Consider the following 19785-nt stretch of genomic DNA (forward strand, 5'->3'; position numbering starts at 1 on the left):
CACTACTCAATGTAACGTAAACACAAATATATCCGGTACAAAAAGTAGGTATCATCGGAGTTACCTCGTTTTTGCACCAAATGAATGTAAAAAATACGTTTTTTTCTCCCAAATCCTTGGTTTTATTATGCAAGTAGTGCTTGAATCTATGTCATATTTTTACTAACTGATAAAACTTCTTTTATATACTAATAACATTAAAACCTGAAAATCAATAATTGGTGAAGTTACATCATTTTGTACCCATGCCTTCAATTGTATTAATCATTTCTATATTATACTGATTTTGTGTTTTCTACAGAAGTCTCAACTCCCCTGGAAATTTTGACTTGCATTTTATGACATTTAAATTTCCAGATTTTGATTTTAAGAGACTATTAGAGTCTTAATTTATCGTTTCACTCATAATTTTCTAGTAAATATAAACTCAAAAGGTTCTTATTTTACGAGAAATCAAGACTTTGAACTCTTAATTTCCTGAGTCTTATTATACCGCCGTCAATAATTAAGAGTTAGTTTTTATTTTCTTATATACTTTTTTTAAAGATATTAAATACACACGCAATGGGACAGCAGCCGTAGCGCATTGGTCTGCGCGCCTGTTTTAGAAGCTCGAGATCCGTGGTTCTGCACCACCTCTGGGCAAGTTTTATAATATCGGTAAGGAAGGAGACGTGAACTTTCTTTTAAATGCTCTTCCACGGTGCTCTGTGATAAGATCGAAAGGACTTTATGGAGCACCTAAAATAAATCAATTTGAAAAAATACCGTCAAATTGACAAATTTTGATCACTTAAACTTTGAACATTCATATTTAACTTCTCAATAAGGTATCACAATACCACAAACTTAACATCAAAAGATATGAAAACTAATTTTCTAATGTTATTTTATAGTAAAATTATGGAACAAAGTTGTTTAACTTAATTTAATTTTTTTTTTTAACATTTTTTCATTGATAACTTTGATAATTTAATATGGAATTTTCATGAAAACTCATCTATAAGCACTCCTAGAAAGTTCATAGTCAACTCCCTCAATTATTATGTTATTGATTGAAATATTGTACAATTTAACACAAATATTATCGGCTTTACTATGGAGTGGGATTATTATGGAATAGGACAAACTTTGTTTTATCTACATTTAATAAATGTTGGTTACTTATAAACCACTCGTTGGTCTTATTTAATTCTTCATATAAAATTAAAAAAAAAAGCAATAATATCTTTGTGAGAATAAAATAAATTAGTGTCATCTGCAAATAAGATAGTGTTTAATATTTTAGAAGCTAAATTTTGAACATTTATATAAAGTAAAAATAATAATGGTCTTACAATAGAACCCTGATGAATATAAATAACATTGATGAATATAAATAACACTGATGAATATAAATAACATTGATAATAATACTTTTTAATAGATAATATTTTTTGTAAATTTGCTTATTATCTCAACGAACTAAATTTGCTTATTATCTCACGACTTGCAATCTTTATTCACATCCACGTGGAAATATTTCTTACGAAAAAAAAGTGCATTAGAAACGGATTATATTTTTGCAACCACCTTCTGTTATGACATTTTGAAAATATTGATATCTAAGAAAATAAAAGAGGTTAAACAAGCTGGTCTGGAAGTTTTTGTGTTTATGACAGATAACTTCCAGAAATGGTGCTTTCATAAAACTTTTAATTATCATACTAATGCAAAAATAAGAATGTTTTACAAAAAATTGCAATGATCGGAGACTGGAAACAATATTAAGCCTAAAATTTGGGTCCTTGCAGAGTTTCAATAAAAAAAAAAAAAATTTCATCATATTTTAAACTTGGTTAAAATCAATTTGACATCGATTGATTTTAACTCGATTTAATTCGATTTAAAATTTCATGCAAAAATCTCTTCTCGTTAAAAAATTATTGTTATTTATAGTTTGTTATTCTCCAATTAACTCCAAAAAATAAAATTAAAAGGTCACAACTTTTAAACGGCATGTATTTTTGATTGATATTTAAAATTTGTAGATAAATTTTGATTGTAATCAATATGAAAAGAAAAAAATGTTCAAAAATGTTTTAAGGGCGTTACGTTAGGAGCGTGTTCTTAGAGTTTTAACATGATTGGGTCCGATCGGACACAAATAAAATGAAGACTTTAGTTTTTTTGTTGAGGTTATTAGTGATACTTAACATAACAATTTAATAATAATAAAAATTTATTAAATAATAAAATTTTTATTAAAACACTATATATAATAAATAATATCAGTTATTATTAAAAACTAATAACAACTGTTTCATATTTTACAAACTAACTTTCACAACAAATTATATACTTTATATTATATTTGTGTGATTTCTTTATTTATATATATTTTATTTGTATTATTTATATATATTATATTTGTACGAAAATTTATTTATATATATTATATTTGTACAAAAATTTACTTATACATATTACATTTGTTCGAAAGTTGTATGTAACAATAGCTTTATAAAAATATTTCGAATACTTTTTGTGACACTTGGATACCTTGTAATCATTTTCCCAGAGCTGAGTAAAATTATGATTAAAATTCAGAGACTTGTTTGCTTGTCGATAATTACTTAAAGGAACTTTTTTTTAATTCTTCTGCATGTTTTACGAAAGCGTGTTTATAAAATGTTAGATGTTTTTCTCTTACAAACTACTGTTTAATTTCTATTTAAATAACCCTCAAAATAATTCTTTATTGCAAAAATATTTGAAATTGGTTAATTAAAGACCACTTTTATTTTTAACGAGTTTTGATTTTTATGCCTTATTATGATTTGCGTGTTGTTACGCGTTGCGTTTGGTAACATCGTAAGATGTGCTTTGAAAGTTTAAATATTATTTATTATGTCACCTTTAAAATCCCGTATTCAAGCCTAAGTCACAGTCAAATTAAGAGTTTGTTTGTTTAATTTGTAGGTGTTAAATTTGTTTAATTTGTTTTGAAAAAGAAAAAAAATTAATTGAAATACGAGAAGGAAGTGTAGTTTTATTGAGAATTAAAAAATATTTCATTGACAATATTAACTTAAATGATAACCGTTTTCCAAAAGGAATTTTTGGAAGAAATTGAACTACTTTAGTAAAAATGGAAAAAGGTAACACCAATATAGTTTTACTTAAGCCAATTGATTTCTCTAAGATCAAAGAAACTATTTTTACTAAAAGCCAATTGCTTTACCAAAATGATATATGCCTTATTGCTAGTAGTAATTTATATATATATATATATATATATATATATATATATATATAATATATATATATATATAAATGGATATATATGTACGTATATATTCACGTACTTGTTTATTTATGAATCAAAGTACATATATATTTGCTTTAATACATAATTAAAACCATAAATGTTATACAAATACGCATGAATTTAATATACATATACTTGTAAAATTGCGTGCATTATAATCAAATGCAAAATACATTTAAATTTATAATAACATTCGCTTTAAAATATAATAAGTGTATAAATAATATACATAAATATAAATCATATAAGTTTGATATTGTATATATAATAGCTTATTTTTTATAAAAGTAAACTTATTTGTTTACGCTTGTTTTGATTGAATACCATTTTATTTAATTATTTGTACAATAGAAAATTTCTCCGATAGTTTTAACGGAAGGGTATAGCAGTGTTAGATTTTGGCGATAGCAGCTCTCCGATAACTTAATTTACTCCTGAAGTTAACCAAACGGAGACATTAGAATATGATTTATTTTATCGTTGCCGTTAATAACTGCCGATTTCTTTTTAACCAGCCGAGAGTTTATCTCAGGCTTTAACGGAAGGATGTGAATACACCTGCTGATGATTAGTTTGTGAAGTCAAAATAAAATTTTTTTTTTATTGCTTTTAAGCCAAGTTTCTGTGAAACAAATTATTTTAAATTCATGATTAATTTCCTTCAATAAACATTTAAAGTTCTCAAAATTTTTATTTATACTTTGAACATTAATATGCAAAATTGAAAATCTTTCTTATTCTCACAAAGATTTTGAGTTAATTCAGATATTGAATAGTTCTCACTTTCAGACGCAATTCTACAATAAAAAGAGGGGGAGGGTGTGCGTGAATTTTTAAAGAGACACGCAAATAATCAAATGTTCTACAGATTAATACAGAATAACAAAGATATGATTAAAAACGTGGTGTAAAAACAACATAAATATACGGTGTCAATACGGTATAGCAAGGAGGTATAATACACTGGAGAGAGAACGAAGTTAAAATACCTCATTTTTAAGAAACAGTAGTAACATAATTTTCTATTTAACACCGCGTTATAAGCCAATTTGACTTGCCGCTGGAGTAGTTATACAACAAAGGCTATATCGCGTTTGAAATCATTTTCGGATTTGTTCTCCCTCCAGCTATATCTCTTTGGGTATATTTGAAACTAATATAAGTTCTTTTATTTAAACTATACGCAGCTGATTTTTTTAGGAATTATTTAGCGATAATAGATATTAAAAATATAATATAAATATGCTGTTTTAATGCGGACTTTGTATTTTAAATTTGGACATAGATTTTAAATCTACCAAACATGCGATTTTTTTTTAAGTATTTCTTCTTGTTAAATGTATGGAATATTTCATAAAAATCAAATAAAAACAAATATTTGAATTATTTTTAATAATTTAGGTAAGCAAATACGATTATATATAGAAAGGAAATGTTTTTGAAAATAAAAATGTAATTTAAATTTATAAAAATGCAACATAAATGTAGACACTAGTATTTTGAAAGCATAAAATAATAAAATACAACAATAAAAAACTATTATTATTTCAAATCAAACTCTTTACTATAACATTTGTTTAAAAAAAGAAATCTTTATATTTATAAATTTATAGAAAAATTAAAAAATGTTGCATTTTTAAAAGAAATTATTCATCGATTTTTAATCACTTTTTGATACTGTTAATGTTTATGTTTTATTTTTCAAACATTATGCTTTATTTTTCAAACACTAAACAGCGGGTCAAACGTGACATTTTTTAGCTAAAACCCCCAAAACAAAAAATTTTGTTAACTTATTTTATTAGAAACAAGTTTATTGCATTGAAAAACACAATCTACGGAAAAAATAAAACTTGCTTTGAAAAAATTTTATTACATTTTTTTTTTTTTTTTTTTTTTGTTTTTTTTTTTATTTTTAGTATTGTATTTGCCGATTAAAAATAATTTACACTCGTAATTTATAAAAACAAATATTTACATGACTGGGGCTTGAAGAAGACAAAATTCATCTTATCATTAAGCCCCCCCCCCAAAAAAAAATGCTTATTCATCAAATAAAATGTTTTAACAAAATGCAAAAAATAAAATATATAACGTTTAAAATATTTAGTAATTCAAAGAGTATTTATATTTAAGAACTGATTAGTAAAATAAGATCATATATAAGTATTAATATTACAAAAAGAATTTACAATAACTTTTTTAATAAAAATTGAAATTATAGAATTTTACAATATTTTTAGTAATTAGTATTTCAAATAATAAAACTTAAAAAAATCGTTTGTAAATTCAAAACTTATAAGATAAGAAATACATTTACAATAGCAGACTATTGTTTAGAATATTAAATATAATATTAAAGAGTAATTAGTAGGTTAATTTTTGTTTTTGTTTGCTAGTTTAAAAAGCTTTTTAGAAGAACTTTAATTCATTTTCATGTATCATCAGTAATTGCTTAAGTTTTGTTTTAAACTGGTTTAAAGAATAATTAGATTTCAGCTCATTATTTAATATTGTATTCCACAGCTTAGGACCTTGGTTAGCAATTGAGAATTTGGTTGCTGAATAATGTGTTTTGGATTGAATGTAATTGTTTTTTGAAAATCTGGTAGGGTATATGTGGTTTATTTTTTCAAAAAGTGAATTAAATAACATTGGTGATATTTTTTTATCAAGTTTAAACATGAAGATAAGAACATGGTAAAGGTTTAGTTTATATACATTTAGAATATTAAGTTTATTAAATAATGTTTGAGTGTGAGAGAAACGGTCTACGTTTGTAATTATCCTTATAGCCTGTTTTTGTTTACTAAACAGTTTTTGGCTTGTTGTTACTAAATTGTTCTTGGATTTTTTTTTTCAATAATGCCAGTTCTATGCGCTCTTTCTATGATTACCCCATTTACATTGAGATTATTTTCAAAAATGTTTATTATTATTTTTTCCGTATCATCCCAACTTTCGTTGTCATTTTCTTTAACTCCTTCAATTCGAAGATTATTTCGCCTTTGTCGATCTTCCAGCTGTCTAAATTTATTTTTTTCATTCTCACCTATATTTGCATTCGATGACTTTTTTTTTTCCAACTCGCTCATTTTTTTTTCTTTGCAATCTTGATAAAACGTTAGACTTTCCTCAATGTCTTTTTGTGTTTTTTCAAACTTTATCAACTGCTTGTTAGTTTTATTTTGATCAGCATTTCGGTTTACGTTATCTTTTTTTAACATTTCACAAGTTTCCTTTAATGTACTAATTTCTTTCAGCAATCCATCGATTCGATCATTAGTCAGTTTTAAATTTGCACTTATTAACGATAGTATATCATTTTGTTGTTTTTGGAACATTTCTTACATAAATACATTCATTACATAAATACGCAAATTATTTAAAAACTCCAAATTTTTCTATTTATAAAAAATTCCGTTAAATTACCAAACAAATTAACAATGAGGATATTATTCAAATTTATATTTTAAGTAGAGTACTCGGTTGTTGGATCCATTCAATGACACCAGACGGTAGACTTTTTTTTTTCATATGCATTTTTCTATATATGTAAATTAAAGGATCAGATGTACACAAGAGACGGTAAAAAAAAGGTCTAAATTCTTTTTTTTCAGATCGGATTTTCTTGTAAAATTTTCAAAAAAATCTTAAAAACCTTATTGGTAGCCTGATGAGTCTCTTCAGAAAACATGCCCAATCGAAAAGTAAATAATTCAATGACTATATAGCCAAGAACCTTAATCTTATGAAGTGTTTAGGTCATAGGATACCAATGGTACAGGTCTACATATAGCGAAGCAGTTTCCCAACAGAATGTTTTAAATTTTTTTTGTTTTTTTGTTTTTTTTAGGTTATTTAGGTACTCCCAGAAGTCCTTACGATCTTATCACGGAGCACCGCGGGAGAGCATTTAACTAGAAGTTAACGCCTCCTTCCTTACCAATGTCGCTTATTGAACTAGAACCGGCGTCGAACCTAGCTCAGACCTCAAGGTTCTGAGCTAGAACTCTAACTACTGCGTGACGGCTGCTCAAATTTTGATGAGCTAATGTCATAATCCCATGACATTGTGGATAATAATAGAAAGCCTTTTCATAAGATTTGCATCTATGTTCCTTTTACTAGTTGAGACATCAAGTTGCTGAGTAAACCGCCTTACCATCGTTTGATGTACCACCCCACCTACTTTTGGTTGGATTATGAAAGACCCATCCTTTTTCGAAATTAGGCTTGAACTTAAACCTTGCTTAATTTAACAATACTTTTTACTTCTTCAGTCCCAGTCTGCTACTTCATAATTGGTATCTTGTTAGAGATATGGAGATACATTCATACATTCTAAAAACTTTATCCAAGCATGCAAATTTAAAACTGATATTGTCTTCTAATTTTTTTTTTGAACTATTAGAGATAGATTGTTCATTTCGTTTGGAAACGCACCACACACTGAACATCGGTAAGAGTTGGTAGCTGTGGAATAATAGTTTGAATTTTTCCATTTATCATTGTTATATTTGCAATATGTTGTACTACAACTTTCTTCATTGTACCGTCCTCCAATAAAACAGATACATTGCATAATGTTATACTTTTTAATAAAACTGTTTTTTCTCATCTTTAAAACAATATAGTTCTGAAGGAGCAAAGCAAGTTATGAAAAGCGATTTGTCATTATTAAGTTCATTCGTATCCTCTGATTGCTGTTTATAAACAAAATGCCCTGTTGCACCATCAAAGCTAGCTTTGTATATTAGAATAAGTCTCTTACATTCTTTAAGCACAGGCAGATTTAACACAATGTTATAAGCTGAACTTAATCTTGATGTAGCATGATAAAGAAGATCTTGTAATGGTACCTCTGCAGAGTAGTTACTGACCTGAATGTTTTCAGGGTAGCATTCAGGGCAGCAGAGTTAAACTGAAGAGCATTATTTCTTAAACGCTAATAAATTTTTTTGGATAAATTAGCATTTAAGAATAAGCTAAGGACTGTTCTGACGTAAGTGATTCTGGCGATAGTTCTTTGTTGCATATATGTTTAACAAATATGCAACAAAGAATTATTGCCAGAACCACTATATTTGTTTGCTTCTGTAAATCTTTCATCTGCTTTCAAACTTTTACTTGCTGCATACAAAAGTTCGTTTGAACTGTATTTATCCAAAAGGGGGTTATCTGTCCATAAATGATGTCAGTGGTTTTACTCAATTTTTTTGATCCCTTCTCCCCCCCCCCTTCCTTTGTCAAATTCGGTCAATATTTTGCTAACCCCTCCTTATATATGATGTCAGTTTTTGTTTCTCCTGCCTTCCTTAAAATAACATGAAAAACATGCGTAAACACCATTGATTTTTTCACCCTTGATTCTGGTTAAATTATACATTTATATAGAAGTAAATCTTAGCAAGTTATATTATAGAACAGTTGATATCTTATCAAATAATAAACAAACTAATCAAACTAAACAAGCTTTATTCTATATCTGTAATATAAATCCACTCACTCTTTATCTTCCCATTGGTCAATGAAGTGATCTTTGATTGAAACAATAGGTAGTGAATGCTCGCTGCGAACTAAAAGGTTATCGTCCTCTTGATGTATAATCAGATTTTTTGCGTCAGCTTTATTTTCATCTAACCATTCAGCAGTTTCCGAATTCTTCTGCAGGATGACAACTGCCATAAATTCTGTCTGACGCTTGGCAGCGAGACAAGGTGGTCGGACCCTTTTGATAAGAGGGAGTGTTAAAGCGGGAGAATGGATAGAGACGTACTTTTTCAGCATAGTTTGTGAGTCAAAGTAGACTGTACTTTTTACAAATTCTATCAGCTAGCCTAGACTGAGTTGATGGACAAACGCATCATGCGGAAGAATTGGAAATCCTTTGGCAGGTCAAAAAAGAATACTTTCAATGTTTAATGCGTTGAGCATAGACATGGATGTTGGAAACAACTCTTTAGCTTCTTCTGATATACCTACTACTTTGAGACCATCTCTCGCTTGGCTGACCGGGACAGGTGGCGGAAGAAGTCGTGCTATAATTAGAGTAAATTAAGAGCTTCTTAAATTCTGACAACAAAAACAATATTCCCATTTCACAATTTGAGTAAAATATTGAATCGAACAAAGATGATGGGCAATCTAACGTTGATCTTGTAATAAATGATTTTTTGACTCTAGCTCTGATTGCTCTGGATTAATATACTCTGAAACGGTTGAATAACTGTCAATTATTAGGTCAGATCAAATATCTACTAAAGCCTGTCCGGCAAAATCAACGTTTTTTTTCTAAACCTTTTTTTTTTTTTTTTTTTTTTTTAAATATTTTGCCGTTTAAAAATATTACAATAACCAATTATATTTTACAATTTTTACATTAGTAACGACAGGACTTCTAGAAGATATATGGTTAATTTTTGATAAAAATACAATGTCTTAAGTGAAATAATAATAATAATACAACTTTATGCAAAAACATGTAAAAACCAAGATAAAATTTTAAAAAGCCAAGATTAAAAAATAAATAAAATATACAAAATAGAACAACAACGAATAAACAAACAAACAAAACAAAAAAACAATTAAAAGTAAATCAAAATATTTTCAACTAAAAATATAATTCTTTTAAGTTTATGTTTGAATGAGGCAAAAGTCAGTTGGGTAGAAAAATCAAAATTTGGTAAGACTATTTTGTTCCAGAGATAAGGACCTCGATAAGAAACAAAAAACTGGTCTTTGCTTTAATGGCAAAAAGGGGCAATAAGACTGTTATTAATTCGAAGATTATATTTGTTTTTAGGTTTCATACAATAAAGATTTTGTAATACGTTTGGCAACAAATTTTCTCTACATTTAAACATGAAACATAAAATGTTAAAGACATTTTGTTGATATACATTTAAAATATTCATTTCTTTAAAAAGTTGTTTCGTATGAAAAAACCGATTTTTAAAATTTATTGCGCGAGCTGCGTGTTTCTGATGAAGGTAAAGAGATTTTAGTTTTGTTCTATGAGTGCTTCCCTATATAATATTCGCGTAGTTTATATGACAATGTATAAATGAATAATATAATTGTGTTAACTGGTGTTTACATAATACATTTCTTGCTTTATAGAGAATTCCAATGCATTTAGCGATTTTATTGGAGGTATTATCAATATGATTTCTCCAAGGTAGATTCTCATCAATATATACTCCAAGAAACTTAGTAACTTTTTCTCTTTTTATTATTATATTATCAATTAAAAGGTCTGGCATGATATGAGGCAGTTTCTGTTTTTTTGAAGGTGGATAAAAAAGTGTCCATTTAGTTTTTTCTATATTTAGAGACAATCTATTTTGTTTAAACCAAACAGATACTTTTTTAAATTCATTTTTCATATTAGTAAAAAGCATATTAATATCTTTATGAGACAAAAACAAGTTAGTGTCATCTGCAAAATTTATTGTTGTTAAGTTTGATGATTTATAAAGATCATTTATGTATATTAAAAAAATAAGTGGACCAAGTATGGATCCTTGTGGAACACCACATGTTATATTCATTAATAGATGAGATATAGAATCTTTATTGTAAACAAACTGTTTACGGTTAGTAAGATAACTTTCAAACCATAATAGGGTTTTATCTTTAATACCATATGATATTAGTTTTTTTAACAGAATTTGATGATTGACAGTATCAAATTCCTTAGACAAATCAATAAACAATCCTAGTGTAAAACAAGAGTCTTTAAAAGAGTCAGTTATATTGCGCGTTAGTTGAAGAATGGCATGCTCGGTTGAATTATTTTTTCTGAAACCAAATTGGTTTTCGTATAGAATTTTATTTTCAACAAGATATGAGTAGATTCGGTTGTACAATATTCTTTCTAAAATTTTTGAAAAAACTGGAAGAACTGAAATAGGGCGATAATTTGTTATATTTGTACGATCCCCTGTCTTAAAGATTGGAGTTACTTTTGCTATTTTTAGTTTATCTGGAAAAGACCCTTGTGCAATGGATGCTCTGAAGATTTTATAAAGAATATCTTCAGAGCATCCATCCAAGAAAACCTTCATATATTGTCTTGCCTGATTTAAAAAGATATATTGGTTATTATAAGCTAAAAGTTATTTTATATATTACGAATTAACTTTTGTCAATGAATATTTGTAATTATCCTGAGAACCAAGATAAAATCCGTAATGCTCATGTGGAAGAATCACCCGAGATAATTCTCTACTTAGAGGTGTCATTCGTCGCACTGCATCCCGGAGCTTTTTTCTTGATGAAATGAGCGTCGAGTTTATTCTTCAAGAAATGGTGAATTCCAATTTCAATTACTTTCTGGTATCTGAAAAAAGGAAGTTAGAAAAAACTAGAGAACTGAAAAAAGCAAGAATGAGGGAAATCTGCTCGGATGTTCCAAGCAGATTTCCTCCATTCTAGCTTTTTTCAGTTCTCTAGTTTTCTTCTGATGACTATGATCATGCTTTTTCTTGGTCAGTTCTTTGGTTAGATGTTTTTCTTTTTCAAATCATCCTTTTCAGCTACAGCAATAAATCCACTTCATTTCCTAGTTTTCATGGCTTTATCCGTATTTGTATTGTTGATTCATCAGTATTGTTTACATCACAAATATGATTTTGCTCCTGTCAGCGCAAGCCGTTTAAAATAATTTCTTCAAACTGCTTAGGAGCAATTACCGTTTCGTATTTGCTATAATAACTTTATGTGCTTGCATCGCATAACGTTTTACAGAAAGCAGTTAGAAATTTGTATTTGAAATAATGACAAATGACTTTTTGTGTTTGCTTTGAAGCACATTTTATAATCCGCAAGAGAGCAAATAAAGATTGTTAATTTGATATACAATTTGTTGATATTTGAAAACAATTAGACTTGCAGTCAAATGATAATACAATAATAAAACGTTGGTAAATTTTTAATTTGTTCTATGAAACTTAGGTCAAATTCCCCAATATGCAAATATACCATTTCTATACCATATTGTAGACATTAATACCTTTAAAATCTGCTCGTATAAACTTTATTTTTTTTTATAAATTGACATTATTTCAATGTCAATGCATCCTTCTCCATTGTCAATTATTGTTAAACTTTTCAGTACCCCTTCTCCCCTATATCTACTAACATCATTCATTGTTAGCCCCAAAGCTCGGAAACTATGCGATCTTTCGTTCGCACAGACGCATCTTCAAACTAAACTGAAGGGCGTCCTCCTTAAATTACAACAATAATTTAACAATAATTTAATTATCATAATAAGAAGAAAAATAAATTGTATATAATATAATAAATTTATAGTTAAAGTAAACATACAAAATGTTTTCGTTTCAAGTTTTTGTTTTTTCCAGCCAAATATAATTTCGTCTAACCAAATTTTATTTCTCTTTTCAAATGCTGAACTTGTTCAGTTTGATTTTTTCCACATTTTTTTGTCTCGAACTTGTACCAAGGTACAGGTTCATAATTTCGTAATTTATTAAGTTTTTTTAACTTTAATGATAACTTAAAAAATGACAAATAATGGTTTCAACGCGATCTAAATGTTTATTTGAGCGAATAATATGCAGTAACTAGAAATCAAAAAATTATCTATGAAACTTAAATCTATTAAAAAAAAATTATTATAAAGTCAAACAGTTTTTTTGTTTTAATTCCTCTTAAATTTATTATTATCGATAAAAAACGCAATAACGTGAACGTGAACGTAGTTATTTGAATTTAAAAACGTATTTGTTTAGTCAGCCATAGGCAGGCAGTTTTTGAACCACGAGATCAATACCATAGTGGTGTTTAATGATATATAACTTTAGACGGTTGATAAAGGTTGAACCGTTGGTTTTAAACAATATGTTTGAAAGCTTTTTATTTTTTCACTCGAAATGAACGATGTTTTTTTTGCTAAAAAAATTTAGGCGAAATGCAACTAAAATAATTCTTTTTAAATTTAAATAAGAACATAATAATATATAAGTTATTTATATGGTAAAAAAATAAACATAAAATTTTTTAAAATAAGAAACTTTAAAAAAATGAAAAAAGGGAAAGTTTTCGCATTATTTTTGATAAAAAGTTTTTAAGGCGGTATTTAAATAACAAATATGATTTTGCCACACTTTGACCCACTGTGCAGTATAAACATATTTTAACAGAAAACTCAGAAATTTTGCAAAGTGAAGTGCGAAATTACATAACCCTGTTTTTTGTTTGTTTTAAATAAAATTCATTTGTATAATTTTTAGCACTTCTGAAATCGAAGAACCAATATGTGATTATGAAGAATCAAAATTTGATATTTTGAAAAATGGTAAAGTGGATTTATTTCCAATAATTGAATATCTTTGCAAGGAAATGACTGACATAAACGATTTGTTGCTTGAAAAAATTCCTACTCTTCGAGAGATTGTTTATTCTGATTCTCTTGGTACTCTAAGAAATTTCAGGGGTAGATCTATTGGGTTTAATCTACAAAAGTATTCTATAGAGGTAACAACTTACTACTTTATTTAAAATGGTAAAAACACTTTTGTTTTCCTAATCTAATGAAAAAGTTCATGAAAATTTTTATGTAAAGTTTTAGATAATTTTATATTTATAAGTTATAACAAGTTATACAGCATCAAAAACAGCATCATACTATCTAATTTTTCCTTTATGTGATATTTGGGTCTATATTTGTATAGACCGTCATCAGACGTAAAATGCCAATTTAAAAACCGTCACAAAGTAAAATATTAAAAACCTTTACAAAAGTCATTACAAAGAAAACGTTAATTTAAACTTTGTTTTTTTTATGATTTTCTTAAATAGTGGTCTCCAACTATTTGAAGTTTACCCCGTTATACCTGTTCTTAAATAAGGTGGTGTTGTAAAAATAACTTTGGCATTGATGGATGTCAGTAAGTATTAATTCGGTTCTTGTTTTAAGATCAGTTATATCATTGTTAAGATAATCAATTATCTCGGCTATGGCTTTATCAATTGGTATTGATGTATACAAAGCTATTACATTATGCGGTACTTAAATTTTATCTGGACTGACACACTAGTGTTTTGCTTCGTTGACAAATGATGTAGAATTTACCAAGCGTGCTTTGTTTTTGCTTAGGGTAGGTTGAATAATTTTAACAAAATATTCTGATGTTCCATGTAGAGGAGTACCGATGGTAGAAACTACTGTTCTCATTGGATAATTATTCTACATCATTTGTCAACAATGCAAAATCCTGGTGTGTCAGTCCAGGTGAAATTCAAGTATCGCATAATGTAATAGCTTTGTATACATCAATACCAATTGATAAAGACATAGCTGTGATAATCGATTATCTTAACAATGATATAACTGATTTTAAAAAAAGAACCAAATTAATACTTACTGACATCCACCAATGCCAAAGTTATTTTTACAACACCACCTAATTTAAGAACAATTCTCTGTAACAACAAATCTAGGTTAATATCAAACAGCAACCCTAGGATGTACAAGCTTACGTGTTTGTGTGGGGGAATTGATATTAGGAAAACAAAAAAGAAAATTTTGCATAGTAACATAGAACATTAAAATAATAGCTTAAATGGTAATTGAAATGCTTCTCAAGCGACTCGACATGGCAAAGAATTCCATTGGATATACCACTGGCTGCACCCAAAAATGTTATCTACAAATGACAATTATTATGAAAGGAAAATATGGGAATTGCCTGAATTTATTTATACGTAAATATCACTGGAGGTTAAACTATCCCCGGTACTACTGAACAGGGATAACGGGGTAAAAGTTGTTTCAAATAGTTGGAGACCGTTATTTAAGAAAAAGATAAAAAAAAAAAAAGTTAACTTAACGTCGTCTTTGTAATGACTTCGTTAAGGTTTTTAATATTTTACTTTGTGACGGTTTTTAAATTGGCATTTTACGCCTGATGACGGTCTATACAAAGTAGACCCAAATATCACATATAAGAAAAGTTAGTTAGTACGATAGTGTTTTTGATGTTTTAGTCAAGTGGATGAGTCGGGCAAATACCAGTGTGACCATTGGCAAGTCTAACCAATGGATATTGGCGGACACTGAAAATGCTTAGCTATTGTTATACTAAACCAATAATGTTTAAAATATGTTAACCCATTAATCAGAAAACGTCAGAACTGTGTTAAAAGTAGTTTTATCAACAAAAAAAAAATGTTTTCACCACAGCACACAGTGGTCTGAAAAAATTGATTTTTAGCCAAAATTAAAGAAAAATAATCTGTATTTTTTGTTATTTTTATTATTTTTAAACACAGCATTGTCCAGGCAGTTAAAAAATATATAGGTTTTTTATTTTTTCTTGAAAGAAAAGTCAATAACCGTATCCAAGAGTGATTAAAAACCGACGAATAAACGTTCTTTTTACGTTACGAATTTAATTTGAAATAATAATAACTTTTTATTATTGTATATTTGCATAAGATTTTATGTTTGAAACTAGCATAAAAAATAATTTTTTTCTTCAATTTCAATTTCTTTCTAAAACTAAAGTCCGCATGCATGGACTTGATCGATATGATTTTATAAAATCCTAATATGCATATATTGTTAAAAAAAAATCATCTGCAGATATAATTATTTAAACCAACTTTAAAGCTTTCAAAATATACCTATTTTATGTTATCAAAAATATTAGTGTCTCTATTTGTGTTTTATTTCTATAAATACACGGGTTTTTTTCTTTAAACAATCGTACTTGTTACCTAAATTGTTAAAAATAGTTCAAATGTTCATTTTTATTTTATTTTTATTAAACGTTCTATATATTTAACTAGGTGAAAATACTTAAAAAAATGCATAGTTTGGTTAATTTTAAATCTATATAAAATGCGAAGTCCGTTATTAAAACATTATATTTGTAGTATATTTTGAACATCTATTATCACTTAAAAACTCCTAAAAAAATCATCTGCAGATCGTTAAAATAAAGGAACTAATATTCATTGCAAACCAAGCCGTATTGACACTATATTTGTGTTGTTTTAATACCACATTGTTAATCATGTTAATCATTGTTAATCATGTTAATCATATCTTTGTTATTCCGTATTGTACGTATACTTTTTATATTATGGTTTTTAATTTAATGTATTAAGTTATATATCTTTAGATTGATTATTAAATTGAAAATTAGAAAAGTAGTTTTTCATGAAAAAATAAATACCCACTTTATGACAAATTTTAGCAAATTTCGCTTGTGATTTTAAATATTTATTATCTAAAAATATTGATAAAAAACTTGTAAAAAATAAACGGAATGCATCGCCTACGATTTTTAATTAAAATATTTAGTTTTGGCTTGATATGAAAAATTTTTTTTTTTTTTTTTTTGATTTACATCTTTTAATCGTTGCACAGTTTTAAATAACCAACAATAAAAATAATAATACAAACTTCCCATGATAGAAAATACAACAAATATAAACAAGGTATCAGAAAGAAGATCGCAAAGATCTTGTCGTCAGAACCTTTAATAAGCATTTAGCAAAGATAAGATTAAAATAAATAAATAAACTTTTACAAAATTGCAAGGTAAATAACCTGTGTCTGAAGAAAGATCTTGGAAGAGGATTTTCTCATCAGAATTTTATACAAGAGTAAACCAACATATAAATTAAAAAGTAAAAAGTATAAGAACAATAAATAAAATAAGTAGGAATAAACTTCTATGAACGTAAACATGTATATAAACAATAAATAAAGTAGACCAAAATATATTTTTTCCTACTAATAATAGCTCAATATATTATCTAATCAAAGAATGAGGTTTTTCAGTTTTTTAAAAGAAGGCAAAAATTGATAGGTACTTCATAATTAAAATTTGGCAAAACAATTTTATTCCAAAGGTATGGCGCTCGATAGGTAATACAAAATTGATTAAAGTTTGTTTGACAAGAAGATTTATTTAAAAAGTTATTATTTCTCAAAATATATTTACTGATTGGTTTAAAAAAGAAATGATCTTTGAAGACAGCTAGGAATAAGTTATTTATTTCCATATATACAAACATAAAATATTAAATACATTTTACTCGTACATATTCAGAACTCTCATTTCAATACAATAATGCTTCGAAAGAGAAAAGCGATTTGCAAAATCGATTATACGGATTGCGCGTTTCTGACAGAGATAAAGTCGTTGCAATTTTTTTTTTTTTTTAACTTCCCCAAGCAATATTGCCATAATTTAAATAACTATGTATAAATGAGTAATAAAGTTGGATTAAGACTTTCTTATTAAGATAGATTCGTGACTTATATAGGATCCTCATGTTTTTAGAAGTTTTTGTTCTAATATAATCAATATTATGATTTCAATTAACCTTTTCATCAAGAAAAACACCTAAAAATTCTCTAACAAAATCTCTTTTTCTTTTCTTTTGATCGATAAAAATTTGAGGTATTTTTGATGGGAGAAATCGCTTTTTTGTAACGAATGAAATAAAACCCTTTTTTTTATTATTGTTGGGGAGAAAGGGGGCGTTGCTTTTGACCCCCTCTCCTCCTTCGCTGCAGCCCATTTAACCATATATATATATATATATATATATATATATATATATATATATATATATATATATATATATATATATATATATATATATATATATATATATATATATATATATATATTAATATATATTCAAACAACTTTAAAAAGTATTCTACACAATAGAGTACTCAATGTTCTTAAAAGAACATCGCAATTATATATTAGTAGAAAATCACTTTAAAAAAAAAAAAAATTTTTTTGTTAAGTGATTTTCTACTAATATGTATATATATGCATATATATATATATATATATATATATATATATATATAAATATATATATATATATATATATATATATATATATATATATATATATATATATATATATATATATATATATATATATATTTAAATCCGATGTATGAAACCACAAATAAAAAAATGAAAACTTTTTCTGAAATTCTTGACTGGGCCGCTTATGCAATATCCGAACATCAAAACCTTTAAATCAAAAACTGTCTTCAGATTTGAATTCATCATTATCGATTTAGTATAAAAACATCAAAATTTTAAATTTGGCAAAAAATCAAGTTTTTTAGACCACTGTGCAGCCGCATAAAAACTTAGTTTTTATACTTTATTTTCAGTGTTATTGTTTCGTTAAATGTCAACTCTAATTCCAAGATTGTATGTATGTATAAATCTGTATATAATCATACTTTTATATTCAAAAAAAGTGCTGGCAAAATTTAATTGTTACAATAACTGCTTTGAGAAGACTGGTTATTATTTAATTAAATATTTGTGATACAACAACTTTCATGTTGTATCACAAATATTTTGTTCTGAAGTCAAAATTTGTTAGTTCTTGTAAGCATTCAAGAGGAAGGTTAATTTCCTTAGATAAATTATTTTAATTTTTAAGTTGAGTAACAACATTATGTATTGCGAGACAGGCCACTCATTGTGGTCTTGTCTTTTTTGAAGCAAGTCTGTTTGGGAATTTTTTATGAACAAAAAAAGAGAGGGAAAAAAATAGAGGTGTAAATAAATTTTTAACAGTTTTATTTAAAAAAATATTTAGTATTGAAAGTACTTATGAGCCGAGAAAAAATAAAATTTAATTTGCTTTCATAATAACCATTTTTTGTGCATTTTGCATGGAAATAATGTAAGTGAATCATGTGTTATCTTAAATTACAGAGACCATTGACAAAGAATTTCATTGATTTCAGTATAAAAATTCATTTTATAATAGCTAGAAGAAACTTCATTAACATCAAAATTAACTAATTTTAAATTTTTTTTAGCTAAAATTGTTAGAGTCAGAATTAAAATTATTGTTTAAATTAAAACTTGCTGTCTTGACGTCATTTGTTGTAATTTTACTAAACTGCTGAACTAGCTGCTTGACGTCAAAAATATTAGTACAGTTTAAAAAAATGTTTCAACTTTTTTTTTAAATTAAGTATAAGTTGCTTTTTTAGCTTCGACGAGTAAATTACTCGTCAAAAGCTAAAAAAGCAACTTATACTTAATTTTAAAAAAAGTTACTATATGTTTGTTTTTACTCGGAGTAATGATAAATAAATGACAAATTTTGACGATATTTGGACTGAAAGATCTTTTTATTGGATTATCATGATGTCATAAAAGTATGTATTACCCTGTAGTACCAATTGAAGTGCGAAGTTTGTTTAAACTTGTCATGTTAACAGGCATGTGCTTTTTTTACAGTTCCCGCATTTATTTGTATTGTTTGAATAGATTCTAGATGACTCGTTGTTCAATGGGGAACAATGGTCATTCCAACAAGACAGTGCCCCTTCGCACAAAGCGAAGACAACACAGAGGTGGTTGACAGCCAATGTGCCCGATTTTATCTCTACGGATGCCTGGCCGTCAGCATCACCAGATCTTAATCCATTGGATTAT

At 27.1% G+C, this 19785-nt stretch overlaps 1 protein-coding gene across 1 annotated transcript in view; it reads left to right on the forward strand.

Moving 5' to 3' along the window:
• LOC136084888 (uncharacterized) overlaps positions 1–19785 on the forward strand; it is a 62681-nt gene that overhangs the window by 30069 nt on the left and 12827 nt on the right. Inside the window, exon 4 of the mRNA XM_065806153.1 lies at positions 13570–13813. Coding sequence (XP_065662225.1) covers positions 13570–13813 — 244 coding nt within the window. The remainder of the gene's footprint in view (positions 1–13569; positions 13814–19785) is intronic.

The sequence above is a fragment of the Hydra vulgaris genome, chromosome 09, assembly GCF_038396675.1.
Source record: "Hydra vulgaris chromosome 09, alternate assembly HydraT2T_AEP".
Taxonomy (NCBI): Eukaryota; Metazoa; Cnidaria; class Hydrozoa; order Anthoathecata; family Hydridae; genus Hydra; species Hydra vulgaris.